We start from the raw sequence: 19497 nt of genomic DNA, 5'->3' as shown, positions 1-19497 counted from the left end.
GGAACCAGGCCGTAATATCACATTTAGCTAAATTGTGATATAACGCCAGATGTTGTTTTGCTGTCATGAATTGCTTTCTTTGTGAATTAGTGTTCACTTCAAGATCTTTTCACCAGTTTCTAGCTAATAAGTGTTTTTTTGTGTGAAGTGTTGTCCACAACCGGTAAGTGCGTTTTGTGTGCAGTTTTATTCACCACTGAATAATGTGCAGACACCATTACACAAGCAGAAAGGACACAGTGGAATATTTTAATACATTTTGTTTTTAGAAAAAGTAACAAATGATGTGTATTTAATGCATTTAAATAAAATTAATATAACGTGACATCAAAAGAAAGCTTCCAATCTAACTTCCTCTTGGAGTATAGTTGTATTATAATCATACATCTCAGGTTATGTTCTTTGGATTGTGATCTATGTTCAGTTGAGAACAGTTGTATAATCATAGTGTTGCAAGGAAACATGAAATAAAGTCACGTCAAGTGTAGACCAGATCTGTTCTGATGGCACTGCAAGCAACCTGCATAACTGGATGCATTTTTTTAGTTGCACAAGACCAACATGTTGGCAATGGAAAATTGTTGAATACCCAAACACTAATTTCTTTCTGCAGCAAGTGTCTTCATGCCTTCTGACAGCCAGTTCAGGCTCAAATGTGGATGTTCTGCAGATGTTTCTCATGGGCTCAGCAGTGATCCCTATGAATAATTTAAAATTGAAACACTTTTCAAACAAACTGTATAACACATGTTAATTCATGCAATAAAAATCATGAAAAAATGCACATCAGAGAAGAGTTTAATACTAAAGATTAGAGGGCTCTACAGCAGGTACTACCTTTTGAAGATCGATCCCCTGGTAAGAACGTGATGAACGTGAAGAGAAACTTCCACAGAGACTCATGAGGATGCAGACAACCAGCAGTGCAACACTGACCAGCAACAGGTGATACCGGCACAAGGCTTTTTCATCCTAGTCAAACAATAAAGAAGTGGAGAGGTTAGCTAGATGCTGCTTATATGATGGTACACACTGATGCAGTTATTGGACTGAAACTGAAATAACACAACTAAATTAAGCTGAATAATGATACTATTGTCTTCTGTAGAGCTGCATTACAGTTTAAATAGAATTTGTTTAACGACGGAACATTTTCCCGTTTAAAAGCTATAAAGATTCCAAAAGGGTTTTTGGGTTGCACTTTATTTTACAGTACCTGTACTTACCTAATAGTGGAGCGGCTAAGTGCTTATGTTTGGCAGAATCGTTCAGTTTATGATACAAGCGTGAAAATTGGCATGAGAAGTTTCCATGGGTCACTTGACAAGAAAATTGTCCGAGCCACTTGAAATTTCAAGATGGCGGCAATTTTTCAAGATGGCCGACACCTTAGTGGAGCAGTTAAGTGATATAGTGGTTTATTTGGTGATACAAGCATGAAAATTGGCATGAGCAGTCTCTGATGGTCACTTGACAATAAGCCACCCACAGCTACTTGAAATTTCAAGATGGCGGCCATTTTTCAAGATGGCCACCACCTTAGTGGAGCAAAATCTTGAAAAATGGCCGCCATCTTGAAATTTCAAGTAGCTGTGGGTGGCTTATTGTCTAGTGACCATCAGAGACTGCTCATGCCAATTTTCATGCTTGTATCACCAAATAAACCACTATATCACTTAACTGCTCCACTAAGGTGCCGGCCATCTTGAAAAATGAAAAATCTTGAAATTTCAAGTGGCTCGGACAATTTTCTTGTCAAGTGACCCATGGAGACTGCTCATGCCAATTTTCGCGCTTGTATCATAAACTGAACGATTATATCACTTAGCCGCTCCACTATAAGAAAGTACTGGGTAATATAAGGTAACTACGGGGGTAGGTTCAGGATGAGTAACTAGTTATTACCTAGTTATTGTAATAACTATAATAAGTACATAGTACGTGGGGAAAAATGACTAAAATAAAAGTGCTACTAGATTTATTTTTTGCAGCAATTCCAAAGAAAAAATATTTTTTGGTTCTCCAAAGAACCATTCAGTGGACATTTTTAAAAGAATCACCTTCTTTTGTTAGTGTGAATAACATTTGGGTAATCTAAGGAAACTTTTTCCACTATAAAGAACCTTTTATGGAACGGAAAGATTCTATGGATGTTAAAGGTTCTTCATGGAAGCATCGATGCCAATGAAGATTTATTTTGTGCTAAATAAAAGTGACTTGATATGGAATCTGCACACGTAGAGCTCCAACAGAAAGAATCCCCTGCCAATTATATGTTCACTAATTCAATATTTAGCTGATTCTGTCTGAACGACTGCATTGTGTTTTCTACCTTAGTGAGCAGGACCGTCAGGTGTGGATCTGATTTGAACTCCAGACCAAAGCAGTGTGGGGAATTGTGCTTGTTTGATTCGACAGCAACCGTCCTGACAGGGGAAGCGCTCTCATCCACGTTCTCCGCAGCTGGGCATTCTGGAGGCGACCTAAAAGATTAGTAAATTAGCTTGCAGGATGTTTATTCACAACAAAAATGGGCTGTGTGTATGTATAAGCTTCTCACGGGGTGTGAGGGAGAACGTGGGTCAGGGCTGTGAAATGAAGACAGCTCAGCGGTCGACTGGTCTTCGTCCCAGCAGGAGTTTGATTGTTGGGAACATCAGAGTGGAGGTACAGAGAAATGTTCACGGATGCTTTCGCTCCAGCCCCTGTAGACATTAGGAGAAAGCAATATTAAAAAAAAAACAGGCAAAACAACTGTTATGCAATACATTTCCATATCTCCTCTCCATTAAATATGTCTTAATATAGTCTATTACAAAATAATACAGTCACAACATTTAAAGAACAGAACATATGAAAGTCTAACGCTGCCTTCACATGCTATCGGAATTATCGTAAATATTATCGTAGGTTAAATTTGGACATGAACGCCTTCTGTAGTGTACATATATATATATATATATATTAGTGCTGTCAAATCATTTAATCGCTAAATGCATTGTTTGTTTATATTTATATATATATAGTATAAATATACGTATATATATACACACACATATATTTTCAAACTTTTATGATAAATGCGATTAATCGCAATTAATCGATTTGACAGCACTAATATATATATATATATATATATATATATATATATATATATATATTATATTTAATAAAAATGCCAAAAGATCACATAGCAAAATGATTCAAATTTGCACTAAAATTTAAATTAAAAATAAATTATATAAAAATATATATATGAAGAGTTCAGATGCAAAAGCCTCTAAGTGCCATCTGAAATTTTCTTCTAGAATGATCATTTTTATCAAGCTTGTATATTTAAGTTCAGTAATTTCACCTAAATGACAATTAATAGGTAATTTGCATTGCCATTTAAGTGAAATTACTGAACTTAAATATACAAGCTTGATAAAAATGATCATTCTAGAAGAAAATTTCAGATGGCACTTTTGCATCTGAACTCTAATAATAATAATAAATTAAATAATAATACTAAAATCTCATACACACAAACCTTTGATGCCCAGCTGGCTGCCCAGCATTGTGGCACTAATGACAGTGTCGTCTGGGACGTCCCCTATAAACACCAGCGGCACCAGTAAGGAAACATGAGACGTGCTCATGGAAATATTTGTTGTATCTGCATGCTCCACCATTCGGGGAGAGTCTTCCTCCAGCGGTGCATCTGTGTCGTTCACATGTGTGCAGAACTGAAAACCAGCAATAGAACCCAGAACCCCGTTCCAGTCCTGGAAAACAAGCGTATGGTATGAGTTAGCCAGTAAAGAAGAACCCAAACATTACAGCAGTGATCGCCACACTCACTACGCTTATGTCAGGGTTCCTGATGTCGTGATTCTGAGAGTAAAGTCCAGTGCAGACGAAAGTGATGGAGATGATCAGCAGACTGAGGAAGAACACAACCACAGGAGGGTGTCGAGAGACCTGATCTCTCAGGTTAGACACGGGCCTCCACTGACCCATAATGCACCAGGAGCGAAGACACCACCTGTGAGGTTTAAACCATGCAAAATATTGAATGTCTGTATTCAGAAAGGAATGCTAGCTTACTACTTACTGAATACTGTCTTTTCCCACTATTTCCATAAAAAAACTAAACAACAAATGGTATAATTTAATTTTACAGAGCCTCTGGTTTTTAAAAAGCAGTAAGTATACACTAAAAGTATACAGTAATATAAGTATAAAATAGAAACATTAGATGAAAATTAGAAATGTTAGTTTGGCAATTGACTGAAATAAGCTTAAGTTGAAGCACTAAAATTACTAACGGGAAATAAATAAAAACTAAAACCGAAATAGAAATAAATTAAACTTAAATAGTAGGTCTAATATATATATATATATATATATATATATATATATATATATATATATATATATATATATATATATATAAACGCATGTCAAATTATTCATTGTAATGACTTCCATCTTATTTATAACCAGTGTTGGGTAATTAAAACAAAAAAGTAATTAATTAGGCCTACTACCTACTAGTAATCAACAGTGTATACAATACAGTATTAGTATTGTATTGGTAATTATAAAAAATATTGGATTACTTATTAGTAATATCAACCTCAACAAGTTGAACAATACAAGGATGGACTTGAAACTGCTCTTTTAATTATTTCAAAGAAACAATATACAATTGCATATATTATTCTTGAACTGACCAAAGTGCCACATTAAAAACATACGTTTTAACATTACATTTTGATGTTGAATCCACTATTGTTTTATATAAAATTGTTGTAGTCTATACAGTATTTAATGCAATTACATAAAGTAACTGTAAATAAATAACAGAAAAAAATGTGTACTTTTTCAAGGGACAAGTAATTAAATAAATAACAGTAATTAGATTAGTAATTCATTACACCAACACTGTTTGCAACACTGTAAATGTAAGGCCAAGTCGAGTGCTTTGCATTATGAGATACAGTCCCATTCAGTGTGATCTAGTTGTATACTAAACATTGTAGCATATGTAGTGTGTAGTATGCAAATGAGTTCTATAATCAAATACTTATATGGGTTCTTCATGTTTGTACATTGAAAAGTGCTCATACCGTACTTAATGCGGCAAACACAATAACATAATTATAATAATAATAGTATGTTAGTATGTTATTGATAACATAGCTCACTTCTAAACTGCACAAAGTAGGCTATAAACATTGTATTTGACACATGAACTAAATTGTTATCATAATTTGATCATATTATAAAGTTTACCGACCACTTACCTCTAATTACGTTCATTTAATTAGCGCGTAGGGACGTTTACCGTTGACCAGGTTGAAATGTAGTAATGTAAATATTGATTGATAGCAACGCAAGCAACTTCCTCACAGGTGGCTTTCCTTCAAGACAGCTTTAATTCCAAATTAAAAGTCCAGTGGCGAAGAAGCATAAATTACAACTCTTACATGTTAGATTTGATCTAAATAAAGATAACACTGTGTTTTGTGCAACTTAGTTTAAATAATGTAGTTCAAAGTAATTAAAATAGTATTAAACGCATTATGTGTTTGTTATGTGATATAATCAATATGAGAAAAGAAAAAAACACCAGTCAACATTAATACAATCTAAATGAATTAAATATAAATCGGGCGTTTAAATTAAATGTGATTTTTTTTTTTGTGGTTTTTTTCTGTCATTCATTTTATGAGGAATAGATATTTTTCGCTCGGACCTTTTTGTCTGATATAGAGATCTTTTATTATGTAATCCAGCAGCGGAAGTGCTTTCCGTCGTTTCATCCCGCATCCAGCCTGCGCATTCTTGCTGTTTGAATGACACAAGTTAATATTGAAATTAATTTTTTACATGCTTAATTTGGATAACAGCAGTTGAAAGGTGAGATTTTATGCTTCTAGATTTATCGGTGAATCTAATTTAAACACAACATGATACATTTCGAGCGTTTAAATTGATCTGTTGTTAACTTACTTCATCAAGAAGCTAACCTGATAGCATAGTTTATTGAACTAGCTATGAATATATGATATAATTTTCTAAACTAATACATAATAAAGAAACGTACGATACATATAACGTAGTATGTGATATTTAAAAGACATTTGACGTCTTACTCAAAGCAGATGAGTTATTTTAGTATTATTTATATATATTTATAATATTTAATTTATTAGTTAAAGTTTTACTAATTTTGCTACGTGCTTTTGTCATTTTTATTAGTTTTAGTTTTTAAATGGTTCTATTTAGCTTCAATTTATTTTTAGTTTAATGTTTATGTTTATTTTTATTTCAGCTTTATTTCAGTTACTGAAATCTATTTAATAGTTTAGCTAACAATAACAACACTGAAGTAGATTAAATATAAATAGCAATTACATAAAATAGTCTGTGTGAAAATAATAAGTGATTTAGAAATGAACTCTTAATTTCCCCTTCATAATCTTTTAAAATGTCCTCGGCTTTATTATGAAATATTGTAGTAGTAATACATGAAAGCATATTTTATTCCAGGAGGTTGTAGTTTCTGTTTGGAGGCATTTTGACAACTGACACAAGTTATTATTTTATTTTTAAATCATTGCTTGTGATCTGATTTATGCTCATTCTGATCTCTTTAATCAGTCATGTCCTCAGACGCTGTGAAGAAGAGAAAGCCGAAGGTCATCCGCAGTGAAGGAGGAACTCCAGAAGCCAAGCGCGGTCGAGGAGAGAGTGATCAAGTGAGCGGCTGTGAAATGCATTCGAGATGATTTGAGCAGAGCAGTCCACTAACCCTCTACTCATTCTTTTTCTCTAATAACTCTCATGTGCAGCTGAGTGCAGTCAGTTCAGATGTCAAGTTCAGGAAGGTCAGGTTGAGGCAGGTGAAGGTACAATCCAGCATATTCCACTCATTTAGGCTTCAGATGTGTTTCTTCTTTCATGAGTTGTGTTCAGATGAGCTCCAGTTAGCAGATCTGTTGATGTGAGACTCATGTGGCGTGTGTATGTAGGTCAAGATTCCCGCCGGACCTCATCTTATCGGACAGAGGAAGCTGTTTACAGCAAAGAATAAGGTTCCTATGAGATCTGTCTCTCTCTCTCGCCCTCCTTCTTTCTATCTGACAGCTGCAGGGTCCAAAATGAACACTTACTGAGCACCAAATGTCAATGAATATTGTAATTTGGCTATTTTATTTTACAAATGGCAAAGAATAAAGTAGGAGATAAAAATGATATTCTGTATGAATAACAAACAATATTAATGTTATAAATAAACTGACAGTATATTTCTGAGGAATATAATCTTCATATATATATATATATATATATATATATATATATATATATATATATAGCTATATATAGCAATTATATAGATTTTAACATCAACAGAAATATTTAATATAACAAAAGATGTGTATATATATATAATTAATTAATAAAAGCATTACCTCTAATATTAATTTTAATTATTGTTATAAATTAAAAATAGGTCATTGTCAACAATAATTTGTGTTTTGTGTTATTCTGTTATTTGTTTTATGTTTTTATCTTACTTTTGTGCAGCACTTTGGTCGACTGTCGTTTTTAAATGTGCTATATAAATCAATAAAACTAACCTAACAATCAATTATGCAGTCTAGCCTCATTATAACAAAAATACTGAGTATAACAATATATTTTTTATTATTATTATCAATATTATTATTAGTAGTAGTAGTAGTAATACTATTATTATAATACACATTTTTAAATGTATAAAGTTAGGTATAATAAAAATAATGTTTCGATTTTTAAAAATATTATACATTAAAATATTCAGTTATTCAGCTCGACCAAGAATCAAGTATTTCAGAGAGCTGTAATAATTACTGCCAATTAAACTTTCTTAATTCACCCGCCATCAGCATGTGATTTTGGATCCTGCTCAGCTGTCGACACCTTTTCTGTGTCACTTTCGGGTGAGGAGGCTCATATCTCACGGTTTTGTAGTTTCATTGCTGGTTCACAGATCATGTAGGCAGGGCTGTGTGTGTGTGTGGGTGTTCTCTGGTCACTCTGTGTGTGTGTGTGTGTCCCTCAGGAGGTCCGTGTGTATAATGAGGAGGTGGAGCTTGAGGGCAGAGACCCGCAGCAGGACTACATGCTGTATAAGGACACGTGTGCCGCTCTGGCCAAACTCATGGCGGAAATCCAGGAGCTGAAAGCCGGCGGCGTGAAAGACGGAGTGAGTTTCACAGTTGCCATGTGTCTAAAATCGGACAATGGAATTAAATGGAACTGACCTTTTGCTTTATGTGTCCTATAGAGTGTAGAGATCGAGGAGAGACGCAGACAGAGCAGCGTTCATTTCATTACCCTGAAGAAACTCAACCGCCTGGCACACATGCGACTGAAGAAAGGCCGAGACCAGACACATGAGGTGAACACAGTCAACACTAACAACACTGATCTGATTTAGCATATGCGCACTCACAGGCTTGTTTGATTCTAGTTTCAGTCCAGTTTTTTATGTTTAACATGCTTGATAAATGATTGTTTCAGCCAACAGTATTTCTCTCTGTCCGCAGGCGAAGCAGCGAGTGGATGTTCTTCACCTGCAGCTGCAGAATCTGCTCTATGAGGTCATGCACCTGCAGAAAGAGATCGGAAAATGTCTTGAGTTCAAGTGAGTGCCAGGGAATTTTAAAATGTATTTCCAGGCCTGAAAATCTCATGGAAAACAAATGTCTAGAGTGAATAAACATTTTTCCAGGGCTGGAACAACACGTTGACATTACTCAATTACGTAGAGCAGATGCTAATGGCTAGTATGGCACCTGTGTGAAGCAGATGTTAACGTCTCTGTGTTCCAGGTCTCAGCATGAGGAGATCGAGCTGGTGAGTGAGGAGGAGTTCTTCCAGGAGGCTCCGGCTGAGATCTCGCGCCCTCACGTCACACGGGACGATCAGCACCAGCTCACGCTCGCACGCCTGGACTGGGAACTAGAGCAGAGGAAGAGGTAACGCACATCAGCGACCCTCCATAGCCCTCAAATACCTCTAAGGCCCAATCCCAATTCTATTTTATACCCCTTCGCCTACCCCTAACCCTTCGCCTACCCCTTACCCTTGCCCCTTGAAACAGAGTGGCAAGGCGTAGGGGTGAAAATATTCCCCTAAGAAATGGGACACCACTACTACACCGTTACACGTCATTGTACGTCGTTGCTAGCGCCTACGTCACAGGAGATGCGCCAATGTTTATCACAAACTTCCAAGATGCCGTCGTCAGCTGTAGTCTTGCGTGAGTTACAGCTATTTTTTGCATTTTTCTACTGAAGTTCGCAGAAAACAACGGAGATGACGATATCTTCGACGCCTAAAGCTGCGTTCACACCAAACGCGAATAGAGCGTCTGGCGCGAGTGATTTCAATGTTAAAGCCCCGTTCACACTACAAGCGACTTTGTCGGTGCATGTCGCCAGTGGCTGGCGTTGAGGTCACTAGTGGGCGTTCCCACTACTGGTTGCCTAGTAATGTTTATGAGTGACATTCACAGTTGTAGACAACAAATCTGTTTTCTTGCTGTTACAAGCTAACATTTTGGAAGGAAAAGTTTAAATATAAATGGAATCAGTACATAAAATGCATAATATTAAAGATGAATGAGAAACAGCGAGTGCTCTTTGCTATCGCGGCTATTTAACTGCAGCAAATGGGCAAATACTGGTCTTTCTGAGTTCACGAAACCATTCAGGCTCGGAGTCAGCACGGCAAATACCACTGTATGTACACGGAGACATATCATACTATATTGGACCGTTTCTGACTACTAAAATAAACTTCTCAATCATCTTGTCTCGGCACTGAAGAGTGATGGATCACGCGCGCCCTACTGACTTCACTCCGATTGGTTGTCACTCCCGAAAGTCGCTCTTCATTTGCATAAAGTTGAACAGATCTCAACTTTGTCGCGTCGCCAGACACGCCCCATCCAGTCGCCAACGGTCGCGACTGCGCGTGTCACCGGAAGTCGCCCGCTCCCCATTGAAAATTAATGGAATTGCGTCGCGTGTAGTGTGAACGTAGCTTAACGTGTTTACGCGCATCTGGAGGTCTTGCGGCGCGAATGAGGCGTTTAGTGCGGCGCGGTGGACGTGAATTCGCCTCATTCGCGCGTCCACTTCGCTTCAAACTTTTGCTTTTTACACGCGTCATATTGTTAACGAACTTTAGCGATTTTTTTTTTTTGCAACCGTTTCTTTGAAGAACATGACCGTAAACACAAGATTGAATGTGACATAAGGAAAATGATTATTGGCAGTCATGTTGCCTCTGTAGCCGGTGTATGCAGGTACATTTCTCATACCCCTTCGTTTGAAGTGTGGTCCCGAAAAATCTTCGTTTCAAGGGCTATCTGGCCCTTCCTCTTACCCCTACCCCTCCAACCGAAAGAGAATCGAGACAACCCTACCCCTTCACGGGAACGCGCAAAATGGAGGGGTAGGGCCAAGGGGTGAATTGGGATTGAGCCTAAATCTTCAGCAACATCATTAAACATCTGTGGCGGTCCATAATGCAGGTTGGCGGAGCAGTATAAGACGTCTCTGACCAGTAAGGAGAAGATTCAGAAAGCCATTGAGCAGAAGAGAGAATATCTGAGCAGCCTACAACCTGGACTGCAGAACATCATGCAGGTGAAACCTTAGACTGACATATATAATATATATTTAAAGGGGCTTTCGCACCGGGTCGTTCTAGGAACAAGCCACCAGGGTGGATCCCTGAGAACTAATGGTTCCCCTAGGAACATTTTCCTGTTTGCATTCGCACTGCCAGTAGAAACTCTGAAGTGAAGTTGTTGTTGCGACCTTTATCTTGACGGCACTGAGAACGCCAGAGCCTTAACGCAGTGCTCACATTGGCCCTCATTTATCAATCTTGCGTAGAAACGGGCGTATATATTGGCGTAAGATTATGCTTACACTCCTCTCATCGCCTGATTTATGAAGCTGTGCGTACCTTTGAAATTCTGGTGTACGCAATACCTGCCCTTGATAAATGCTGCGGCTGAAATCGATCGTCATTAGAATAACACGCCCCTATATATTCAAGTTTCCGCTCCCCCCACGCCCTCATTTTACGCCATGGACACACGGAAGACGGCAAATTAAAGAGAAACTTCTTTGAGAAAGAGAAAGCGAAACCAGAGAAGTGGAAAGAAACAAAATTGATTTCCAGATTTTTATTATTAATGACGCTTATTGTTATTTAGAAGAAGAATGTCGTTATTATTATTTGTATTATTATTATTTAAAAGAAGAAGAATGGCATTTTTATTATTTTGTCAGTCTGAATTATTTTTTTGGTCATTGAAAGCCTTTCATTACTAAACCCAGTCCGTGCATACCTGCCGGGCCTAACCCTGCCTAACCATCGTTTCAAAGAATAGTACAACGGCGAGCGCGTCGAGTATAAACGCCTCGTCAGTTTGGGGAGGTGCGCGCGCAGTCTGCGGAGACTCGCGCTGCGGAGCCAGGCGAAAGTATAAACAAGGCTTGAAACGTCAGGTAAAGCGCACAGGCTCGCAACTGAAGGAATACATATGCCTACAAATCAAATGATTTGGTAAAGTCACACAAATTAATCATTGAAGTCCATGTTGCACAAAAATAAACATTGAAGTTTATAATTACTATGTTGTTGTTTTTTTTACAGTGGGTCATAATATATCATATCTTTTAGTTTGTCAGTGCGTTTTGTGGTGTTAGGAATTGTTTTTCTGCGCATTCCCGCACTCAAAACGTGCGTACACCACCTCCTGAGCAGGTGTAGGATTTGAGCGTGCCGTACGCCAAAGTCCATATTGATAAATCTCAAAGTCACCGTGGTTTTGGGTGTACGCCAGGTGTACGCTGGAAATTTGGTGTACGCACTTTTGATAAATGAGGGCCATTCTCCTTGTTCATTTATACGTTATTAGATAGAACTGTTATACATAGGCAGTATATGGAAAGGTATTAGCGTATCCAGTGTTGCTGAGCAGAAATACATAATCATGTTTCGCTTGGTGTCCTCAGTTGCGTTAGATTTTCTCCTCAGCGTGAAGATTAAGAGACCCATCTATCACTGTTTTTCATGTGCATAGAGTGAGTTTCTGGAGTGTTTCGTGTGCATTCGGCCAATCAGCGAACACTAACATCACTGTAGTTCCTATAGAGCTGGTAAGTCCCGCCCCCTCCGCTAACCCCGCTGGACCTCTAGGTTGAAAAATCGTCAATGCAAGTGAATGGGAGAAAATAATTATTTTCTGGTCCCGTTTGAATTGTGCCATGAATGTGAACATATGTTGTCTGTGAATTTTTTATATAATCTTTCATGTTACGAGTTTGACAGTATATGGTATGATTCTTCGGCTAGCAGTTGTGGAAAAGACATAACGAGAAAGACTACATGTCGCCTATGTGACGTCACCCCATAAAGTTGACTTACCCGTGGTTTTCACCAACCTCAACGATTTTGTCCTCTCCCTGAAAGAAGGCGGTGAAGTGCACCAAAGACACAGCCATGTTTAGCGGGATCCGTGAGCTAGTGTCCGTGTGCTAGTGGTGTTGACGTTTCAAACGCGCTGAAAGCAGCGAGGAGTTGTAGTCCACAAAGTGCTCTCACACAAAGTCTAACCGTATCAAACTTCTACCCGCTAAATTGTAGCATTCTTCACACGAAAGATTATATAAAAAATTCACAGACAACATATGTTCACATTCATGGCACAATTCAAACGGGACCAGAAAATAATTATTTTCTCCCATTCACTTGCTTTGACGATTTTTCAACCTAGAGGTCCAGCGGGGTTAGCGGAGGGGGCGGGACTTACCAGCTCTATAGTGCTGGTTTAGACCCGACTCTAAAATAAGAGCTAAATTAGTTCCTTCAAAATGGTTCCCAGTTCCTGTGGTGCGAACACGCCAAAATTCATGTACTTCCGCTAATAGTTCTAGTAACTATGAAAAAGTTCCTCCGGTCCGAAAGCCTCTTTTGTCACATCGCATCTTATTCTGTTTCACTTAGACAGGAAGAGACTGACGGATCTCTCGCTCTCTCTCACAGGCGTCTGTCCCAGTGCAGGAGTATCTGAAGATGCCGTTCGAGCACATGCAGAAGCAGGCCGAGGTCGCCCGTCACCTGCCGCCGCCTCTGTATGTGCTGTTGGTCCAGGCCGGGGCGTACGGACAGGCCTGCGGTAAGGTTCTCAGCGGCACCTGCAAGACCTTGTGTTTCTGATGAATCCTAGTTCATGAGATCATGCAATTGTGTGTTTCAGACAAACATCTGTCTGTGAGCATCAGTGGAGACGTGGATGAGGCCAAAGCTCTGTCCAGACCCCCGGAGGACTCGCAAGGTACCTGTTGTAACGGTGATTCGATGTATGATGAGAACTGCGCATGTGTGTAGAGAGTGTGTGTGTATTAGGGCTGGGTGATAAAACGATAACGATAATTATCGCGATATAATTTTTCTCGATAAAACGATATCAAGAGGTCGATAAATGTTCGATAATGTTTATGTGCCAAAAGCGGAACGAAACTCATTTGAACCGCGCGCCACACGGACCATTTATCCGCTCGGCTCAAAGTCCAAACAGCAGCGCAGCGCGAGATGGCGCGAGCTCACTAGAGCAGATGCGTTTACTCTGATCGCTCTCGTCACGAGATCCAGTGAGAAGCGCTTGAATTCAGCGAGGAACACAAATGTCTCAGTGATTTAAACCAGCTTAAAGGCAGATGAAACAGCGCTGACAAACTGTGCGCAACGATACAGTCTGAAGGCTGAAATTCCCATCATTTACCACGGATTTACTGTTAGCTTAGTAATATTAACTGCACCATGAAATGTAGGTTATACAAATTGAATTGTATTATATTATTAATGTAGACAATGTATTAAAGGACTAATGGAATATAATTACAGTATTTAATAATGTATTTAGGCTACTGTTTTTCATACAAATACCATAGAAACCATAAAGTTACATTTTGCCATGATAGTGAGGTGCTATAGGCTATCCTTGGTTTTATCTGTGGTTATCATGATCTAAATGCATGATACTGGATGACCAATGGTTAAGTTTAATAAAACTCAAACAGTCAGAATATTACATTTTACCAAAAAAATAAATAAATAAATCAGCACATGCAGAAACTAAGAAATTGTCCAATAAATATATTTATTTTGTTAAGGAAAAATGACAAATGTTTGAATGTTCTACCTCAGTTTGGCAAGTGTTTGTCTTGATATGTTCTGACAATAAAGAGTAGTTTAAAACCACAGTTAACGCTCTGGTTTCTACAACTTTCACTTAGGAGCAAAAATCTGCCTTTAAACTTTAAAGAAATAAAGATTTGACTTTTATCGTGATAATTATCGATATCGACTGATATAAAAAAAATTATCGTGATATTTTTTTTTGGCCATATCGCCCAGCCCTAGTGTGTATTAGATGTGAAAGGTGAGCAGGAGAAGAGATAACCGCTCTACCGACTTTAGTACACTTTCTTTTATTTCCAGTTCTATGTGTGACCAGAGTTGAATGTTTATTTGTCTGCTTTTTCTGACTTGAATTATCTAATTAAACCGGGGAAAAATACGCCATCTTTAGTCTCTCGTGGATCTTTTCCTCCGACAACACATTGTTTTTCTCTCTGGGAAACAACATCTCAGCTTTGCGTTACACTGCGCGTCTTTGATTTGTGTGTATGTGTGATGATCAGTGCAGTATTATATTTCATGTCCTGTTTCTGTCTCAGATGACGAAAGTGATTCGGACGCAGAGGAGGAGCAACAGAACACGGTCAGAATCTGGTTTTATCCTCTCCAGTTCATTATCTTGTCATTTGTGTGTTAATGTTGTCATTTCCTGTCTCTCTCTGTTCAGAAGCGCCGGCGGGCGACTGTAGGAGCTCAACTGGATGACAAGCGTAAAGAGATGCTGAGACGTCACCCTCTCTCGCTCTGCGTGGACCTCAAGTGTAAAGGTGCGTGAAACTGACCCACAGTGCACTGCTGCACCATATTAAACTATTAAACCATATTTAATAACTGAATGAATTCATTTGCATCATCACTCTCAGTAGTGTTCTTGGAATCAACGTGTTTATCATTGCTTTCCATTCTTTTTCCATATATATATATATATATTAGCGTAAAAAATGTGGGGTCAGTAAGATCTTTTAATGTTTTTGAAAGAAGTCACTTCTGCTCACCAAGACTGCATTTATTTGATGAAAAAAAACTGTGAAAACAGTAATATTGTGAAATATTATTATTACTGTTTTCTATGTGAATATATGTTAAAATGTAATTTATTCCTGTGATCAAAGCTGAATTTTAAGCATCATTACTCCAGTCTTCAGTGTCACATGATCCTTTTTTTTTCTCTCTCTCTCTCTCTGTCTCTCTCTCCAGACGGCAGTGTCCTGCATCTGTTTTTCTATTATCTCATGAATCTCAACATTCTGACTGTGAAGACCAAAGTTTCCACCTCTACGGATCTGTCTGGGGCCATCAGCGCCGGGTCCGTACAACAGCACCAAAACCCAAAACATAAACGGTCAGATGTTTTCTGTAGCTGTTTGTTTTCTAACAGCGGTTACGTGTCTGTCACAGCGAGCTTCTGAACCCGGAGAGTTTGCTGAACTGTCTTTATGCGTCTGATCACGGCAAAGAGACGCCCAACCCTTCCAACCGCTACCAGTTTGATAAAGTCGGGTAAGACAGACGTCTCCACTTTATATTCATCTTATTATCATTATCCAGAGTTTGAATTGTACAGAGCCGGACAAAGGGACATGGTGGTGGAAGAAATATGAGATTGGAGGGGAAAAATATATTTCAACATTTTTGTCAGCTCGCAAAAATGTTTGCACTCTCACAAGAAACTTTGTGTTAGCGAGTGAATGCAAAGTTTCTCTGGGAAACGCAAACATTTTGTGAGAGAACGCAAAAGCATTGAAATTTATTTTTTCTTCCCATCTCATATATTTTTCCATCACCATGTCCCTTAATGTACTCTGTAGAATAGTAATAGTGACATAGTCAAATTAATTGAAATGAATGATATTTAGAAATGTTATTAATGGACAAAAAGATTTCTTCTGGAAAAATTCTTGATTATTTATTACATATAAAACTGAAAGAGCTTATGTAATTGCTAGATTTTTTTTACTATATTTGTTGTACAATTTTTTTTACATTATTTACATCAAAGTTTTATTATTATTATAATTATTTAAATTTAGGGTGTGTTCACACTTGTAGTTCGGTTCGTTTGGTCCGGACCAAAAAATTTTTTATTTAGTCCTGGTCTGCTTAGTGTTCACACTGGCATTTTAACACTGAACCTAAAGGCACAGGGATGTGTTCACAACCTGATTGGTCACATATGATGGTATTTTGACCAGCTGAGAACTCGCAAAGAGCTTATAGAATGTGTAAAGGAGTCAAAAGGAATCCCTCCGTCACACACAAACCAAGATCTGCTGTGAGGAGACGCGGTTCTGATCCTGTACTGAACTGTGATGGGAAATATCGCGACTATGATGAGAAAAAACTCCAGGTATCCATTCTGTCCTTTTTAGGGTCGCATCTTGTGACATCACATCCTGTCTTTAGTCCGTGTTGTGTTCATATTTCATTCGAACCGCACCAGAGTTGGTTTAGAAGCGGAGCGAGACTCATCTTTTCAGCGTCTCGGTCCGTGTGTTTGATGCACCAGGGTTCAGATGGCAGCGTTCACACTTATTCAGATGAACCGCACTAACAGAGCAATCGCACCAGGGTTCGTTTTAATCCAACCAAACATGCCAAGTGTGAACACACCCTTTTACTACTCTGAGTTTGCCATTAAAATAGGCTTTGCTTCTTAATTAAATAAAATTAAATTAAATTGACTTTCTGTGCAGAATCACTACGTTTTCGGATTATGTATCAGATCTCGGACATCCATACGTTTGGGTGCAGAAACTGGGCGGCCTGCAGTTCTCCTCTGATGGTGCACAGGTGTGTGTGTGTGTGTGTGGCTGTACATATTTTTTAATAATATTCTTACTTTACACATTTTACATTTAAAATTTTCTTTGGTGTTCTTGTTAAACCATTTTTATGTTGTGTTAGTAAGCGAGTCTTGAATGCTCAATGTCTGCGACCATATCGATAGTGTCTAAAATGAGTGTTTTTTAAAATGATTGACATCAGCATAAAGCGGACGATATTGTGATGTAATAAAGTGTGTGTTTCAGTCGGGGCTGAGAGGAAGTGCTCTGAGTGCCAGTCACATGGAGAGGACCATAAAACTGCTGCGAGGAAGACTACAGGCTCGACTGTCCTTGCACAAACAGTTCAGCTCACTGGGTACGAGACAGCTCGATTTTACTGTATTATCGGTCTTGTGTTGCGGTGCGTTTACTGGATGTTGTTTGTTCAATAAAAATAGAAAAATATACATAAAGTCAGTAAATCTGATAATTGAACCATGCATTTGATCCGTTTAGTACAGGGTTCACCAATCTCGGTCCTGGAGGGCCGCTGTCATGCAGAGTTTAGCTCCAACCCCAATTAAACACACCTGAACCAGCTAATCAAGGTCTCACTAGGCATACTAGAAACTTTCAAACAGGTGTGTTGGAGCTGGTTGGAGCTAAACTCTGCAGGGACAGCAGCCCTCCAGGACTGAGATTGGTGAACCCTGGTTTAGTATGTTAAATTTTAATGCAATGTGTTTGTTGTGTCCCAGAGCACAGCATCATCCCGGTCTCCAGCGAATGCCAGCATCTGTTTCCCGCTAAAGTGATTTCCGGTCTCACACGCTGGACCATGATGAGCCACCAGGAATTCACTGTATGTTTAGTACCTCACATTGACAGCTTGAGCGAGCTTAGTGCAAATTTGGTGATATTCAGTGATATTCAGGGTCTCAATGCGCTTTTGTTCTTGTTCAACAGGAGCTGGGCTTCGTACAGCACGTGTTGAAGGCCGGTCTGGTGCATGAGACGGATCTGTTCTTCATGGCAGTTGTGGAGAGAGGAACAGGTGGGACTTGTGTCAGACTTTTGATTTGCGCCATGTCCGGTTTGCATTGCGGCTTATTCTGACCAGAAATCACCTACTTAGAGACTGTCTGACGGACATGTTAACTAGGCAAACGCAGTTTTTATGTGACGTTTAGGGTGGCAGGTAAATATGAATTCAGTTATATCTCATTTATTTGCTACTAAGTATCTTGAACCAAAGTCTTGAACATCTTTCAGAGCTGTGGTGTCATTGTTAACTAAATCTATTACAATTATGTTTTGTTAATTGAAATAAAGCTGAAACAAAATATAAATATTATATTGAAAAACTTAAATAAAAATGAGAAATGCTGAATTGCAGGGTTATTATCATTAACTAAAACCAAAACATAAAAAAACATTTTCATTACTTAAAAAAAAATATTAACTTAAATTTAAAATTTTATTTTTGCTACATTTCTCATAAGTACTAAAATAACAAACTAAATCTAAAATTTTATAAAAACTTTCTAGACGTTAAAAAAGAACTAAAAAAAACCTTTAAGTAAATTTAATTAATTGAATTTAATCTAATTCAAAATATTAACATAAAATATAATAGGTTATCAATGATGCCAAACACTGTTGCTTTGTTGCAAATAAATGAAATATGATAATAACTTACAATACTACAAACTTATTTCAAGTATTAAAATTACTCAAACTGAAAAAATCAATTAAAGCTAAATAGAAATATATATAAATATAAATATAAAACTAAGCATAAGCACTAACAAAATTACCAAAACTAAAATGAACCTGAAAATATACAAATAAAAGCTTATTCAAAATATTTATAAATACTATAAAAGTTTCAGAGATTTAAAATCATGAATGTCACAAAGTCCATGTTATTGAAACCTGTCGAACAGAATATCTGCATCATCACTGACTCCTATGCCTGTGTCGTTGTCGATCAGCACGTGTGTCGGCCGCTGTGGTGTTGAACCCCCGTTACCCTGATGTGGCGCCGCTCTTCTCGCTCTCTCTGGTCTGGAAGGGAGAACGCAGCGGCCGCTCTGACGATAACCTGCGGGTAAGAGCGGATTGTACCTCTGTTCAGATATCCAAGGAGAAACAGCTGAAACTATTTTCTAATTGATTCTGTTGTCGTGTGCAGGCGGTCGAGAGCGAGGTGAACGTCTTCCGGTCCGAGTTGCAGGGGCCGCGCCCGGGCCTCCAGCTCCTGACCAATCAGATCCAGCGTCTGTGTGTGTGTCTGGATGTGTATCTGGAGACGGAGAGTCAAGTGTGTGACGGCTCAGAGGGACCTAAAGAGTTTCCTCGAGAGAAGATGTGCTTGCGCACTGCCAGGTAACACACTAGGCCTGCTGTAAATACGCTTCTCCTTTGTATTTACAAAATGCAAATACAAACCTATATATAGTGAAGAATT

At 38.3% G+C, this 19497-nt stretch overlaps 2 protein-coding genes across 5 annotated transcripts in view; one reads left to right on the top strand and one right to left on the bottom strand.

Annotated features, from left to right (window-relative positions):
* Positions 1-235: 235 nt before the first annotated feature.
* LOC307150974 (transmembrane protein 248) lies at positions 236-5448 on the bottom strand. The gene is made up of 7 exons (XM_079858677.1): positions 5292-5448; positions 3844-4027; positions 3533-3767; positions 2561-2705; positions 2333-2483; positions 838-972; positions 236-698 (listed from the first exon to the last, which is right to left on the bottom strand). Exons 2-7 carry the CDS (start codon positions 4000-4002, stop codon positions 678-680), a joined length of 846 nt encoding a protein of 281 aa, XP_079714803.1. The 5' UTR covers positions 4003-4027; positions 5292-5448; the 3' UTR covers positions 236-677.
* Positions 5449-5793: 345 nt separating this feature from the next.
* Positions 5794-19497, top strand: part of thoc5 (THO complex 5) — a 13972-nt gene continuing 268 nt past the window's right edge. Inside the window, exons 1-21 of one of the 4 annotated variants that reach the window (XM_079858673.1) lie at positions 5794-5907; positions 6652-6749; positions 6843-6899; positions 7023-7085; positions 8096-8239; positions 8321-8434; positions 8583-8680; positions 8868-9014; positions 10577-10691; positions 13105-13237; positions 13319-13396; positions 14802-14845; positions 14930-15029; positions 15460-15568; positions 15661-15762; positions 16956-17052; positions 17292-17403; positions 17786-17889; positions 17994-18081; positions 19022-19137; positions 19222-19415. In XM_079858673.1, coding sequence (XP_079714799.1) covers positions 6654-6749; positions 6843-6899; positions 7023-7085; positions 8096-8239; positions 8321-8434; positions 8583-8680; positions 8868-9014; positions 10577-10691; positions 13105-13237; positions 13319-13396; positions 14802-14845; positions 14930-15029; positions 15460-15568; positions 15661-15762; positions 16956-17052; positions 17292-17403; positions 17786-17889; positions 17994-18081; positions 19022-19137; positions 19222-19415 — 2111 coding nt within the window. In that variant the 5' untranslated portion in view covers positions 5794-5907; positions 6652-6653. The remainder of the gene's footprint in view (positions 5908-6651; positions 6750-6842; positions 6900-7022; positions 7086-8095; positions 8240-8320; positions 8435-8582; positions 8681-8867; positions 9015-10576; positions 10692-13104; positions 13238-13318; positions 13397-14801; positions 14846-14929; positions 15030-15459; positions 15569-15660; positions 15763-16955; positions 17053-17291; positions 17404-17785; positions 17890-17993; positions 18082-19021; positions 19138-19221; positions 19416-19497) is intronic. The other 3 variants (XM_079858674.1, XM_079858675.1, XM_079858676.1) reach the window with 3 other exon arrangements.

This window comes from Squalius cephalus (assembly GCF_949319135.1).
Source record: "Squalius cephalus genome assembly, chromosome: 23".
Lineage (NCBI taxonomy): Eukaryota > Metazoa > Chordata > Actinopteri > Cypriniformes > Leuciscidae > Squalius > Squalius cephalus.
Note: the sequence above shows the minus strand (reverse complement) of the source record. Positions and strands in the feature narration are given on the sequence as shown.

Bases quoted from the DNA above. Each gene is read 5' to 3' on its own strand.
- LOC307150974 (XM_079858677.1), bottom strand. From the start codon at position 4,002: ATGGGTCAGTGGAGGCCCGTGTCTAACCTGAGAGATCAGGTCTCTCGA. The intron at 2,484-2,560 runs GTGAGAAGCTTA...CTAATCTTTTAG, and splicing joins CACGTTCTCCCTCACACCCC to GTCGCCTCCAGAATGCCCAG. The intron at 699-837 runs GTAGTACCTGCT...AATTATTCATAG, and splicing joins AGGGGATCGATCTTCAAAAG to GGATCACTGCTGAGCCCATG.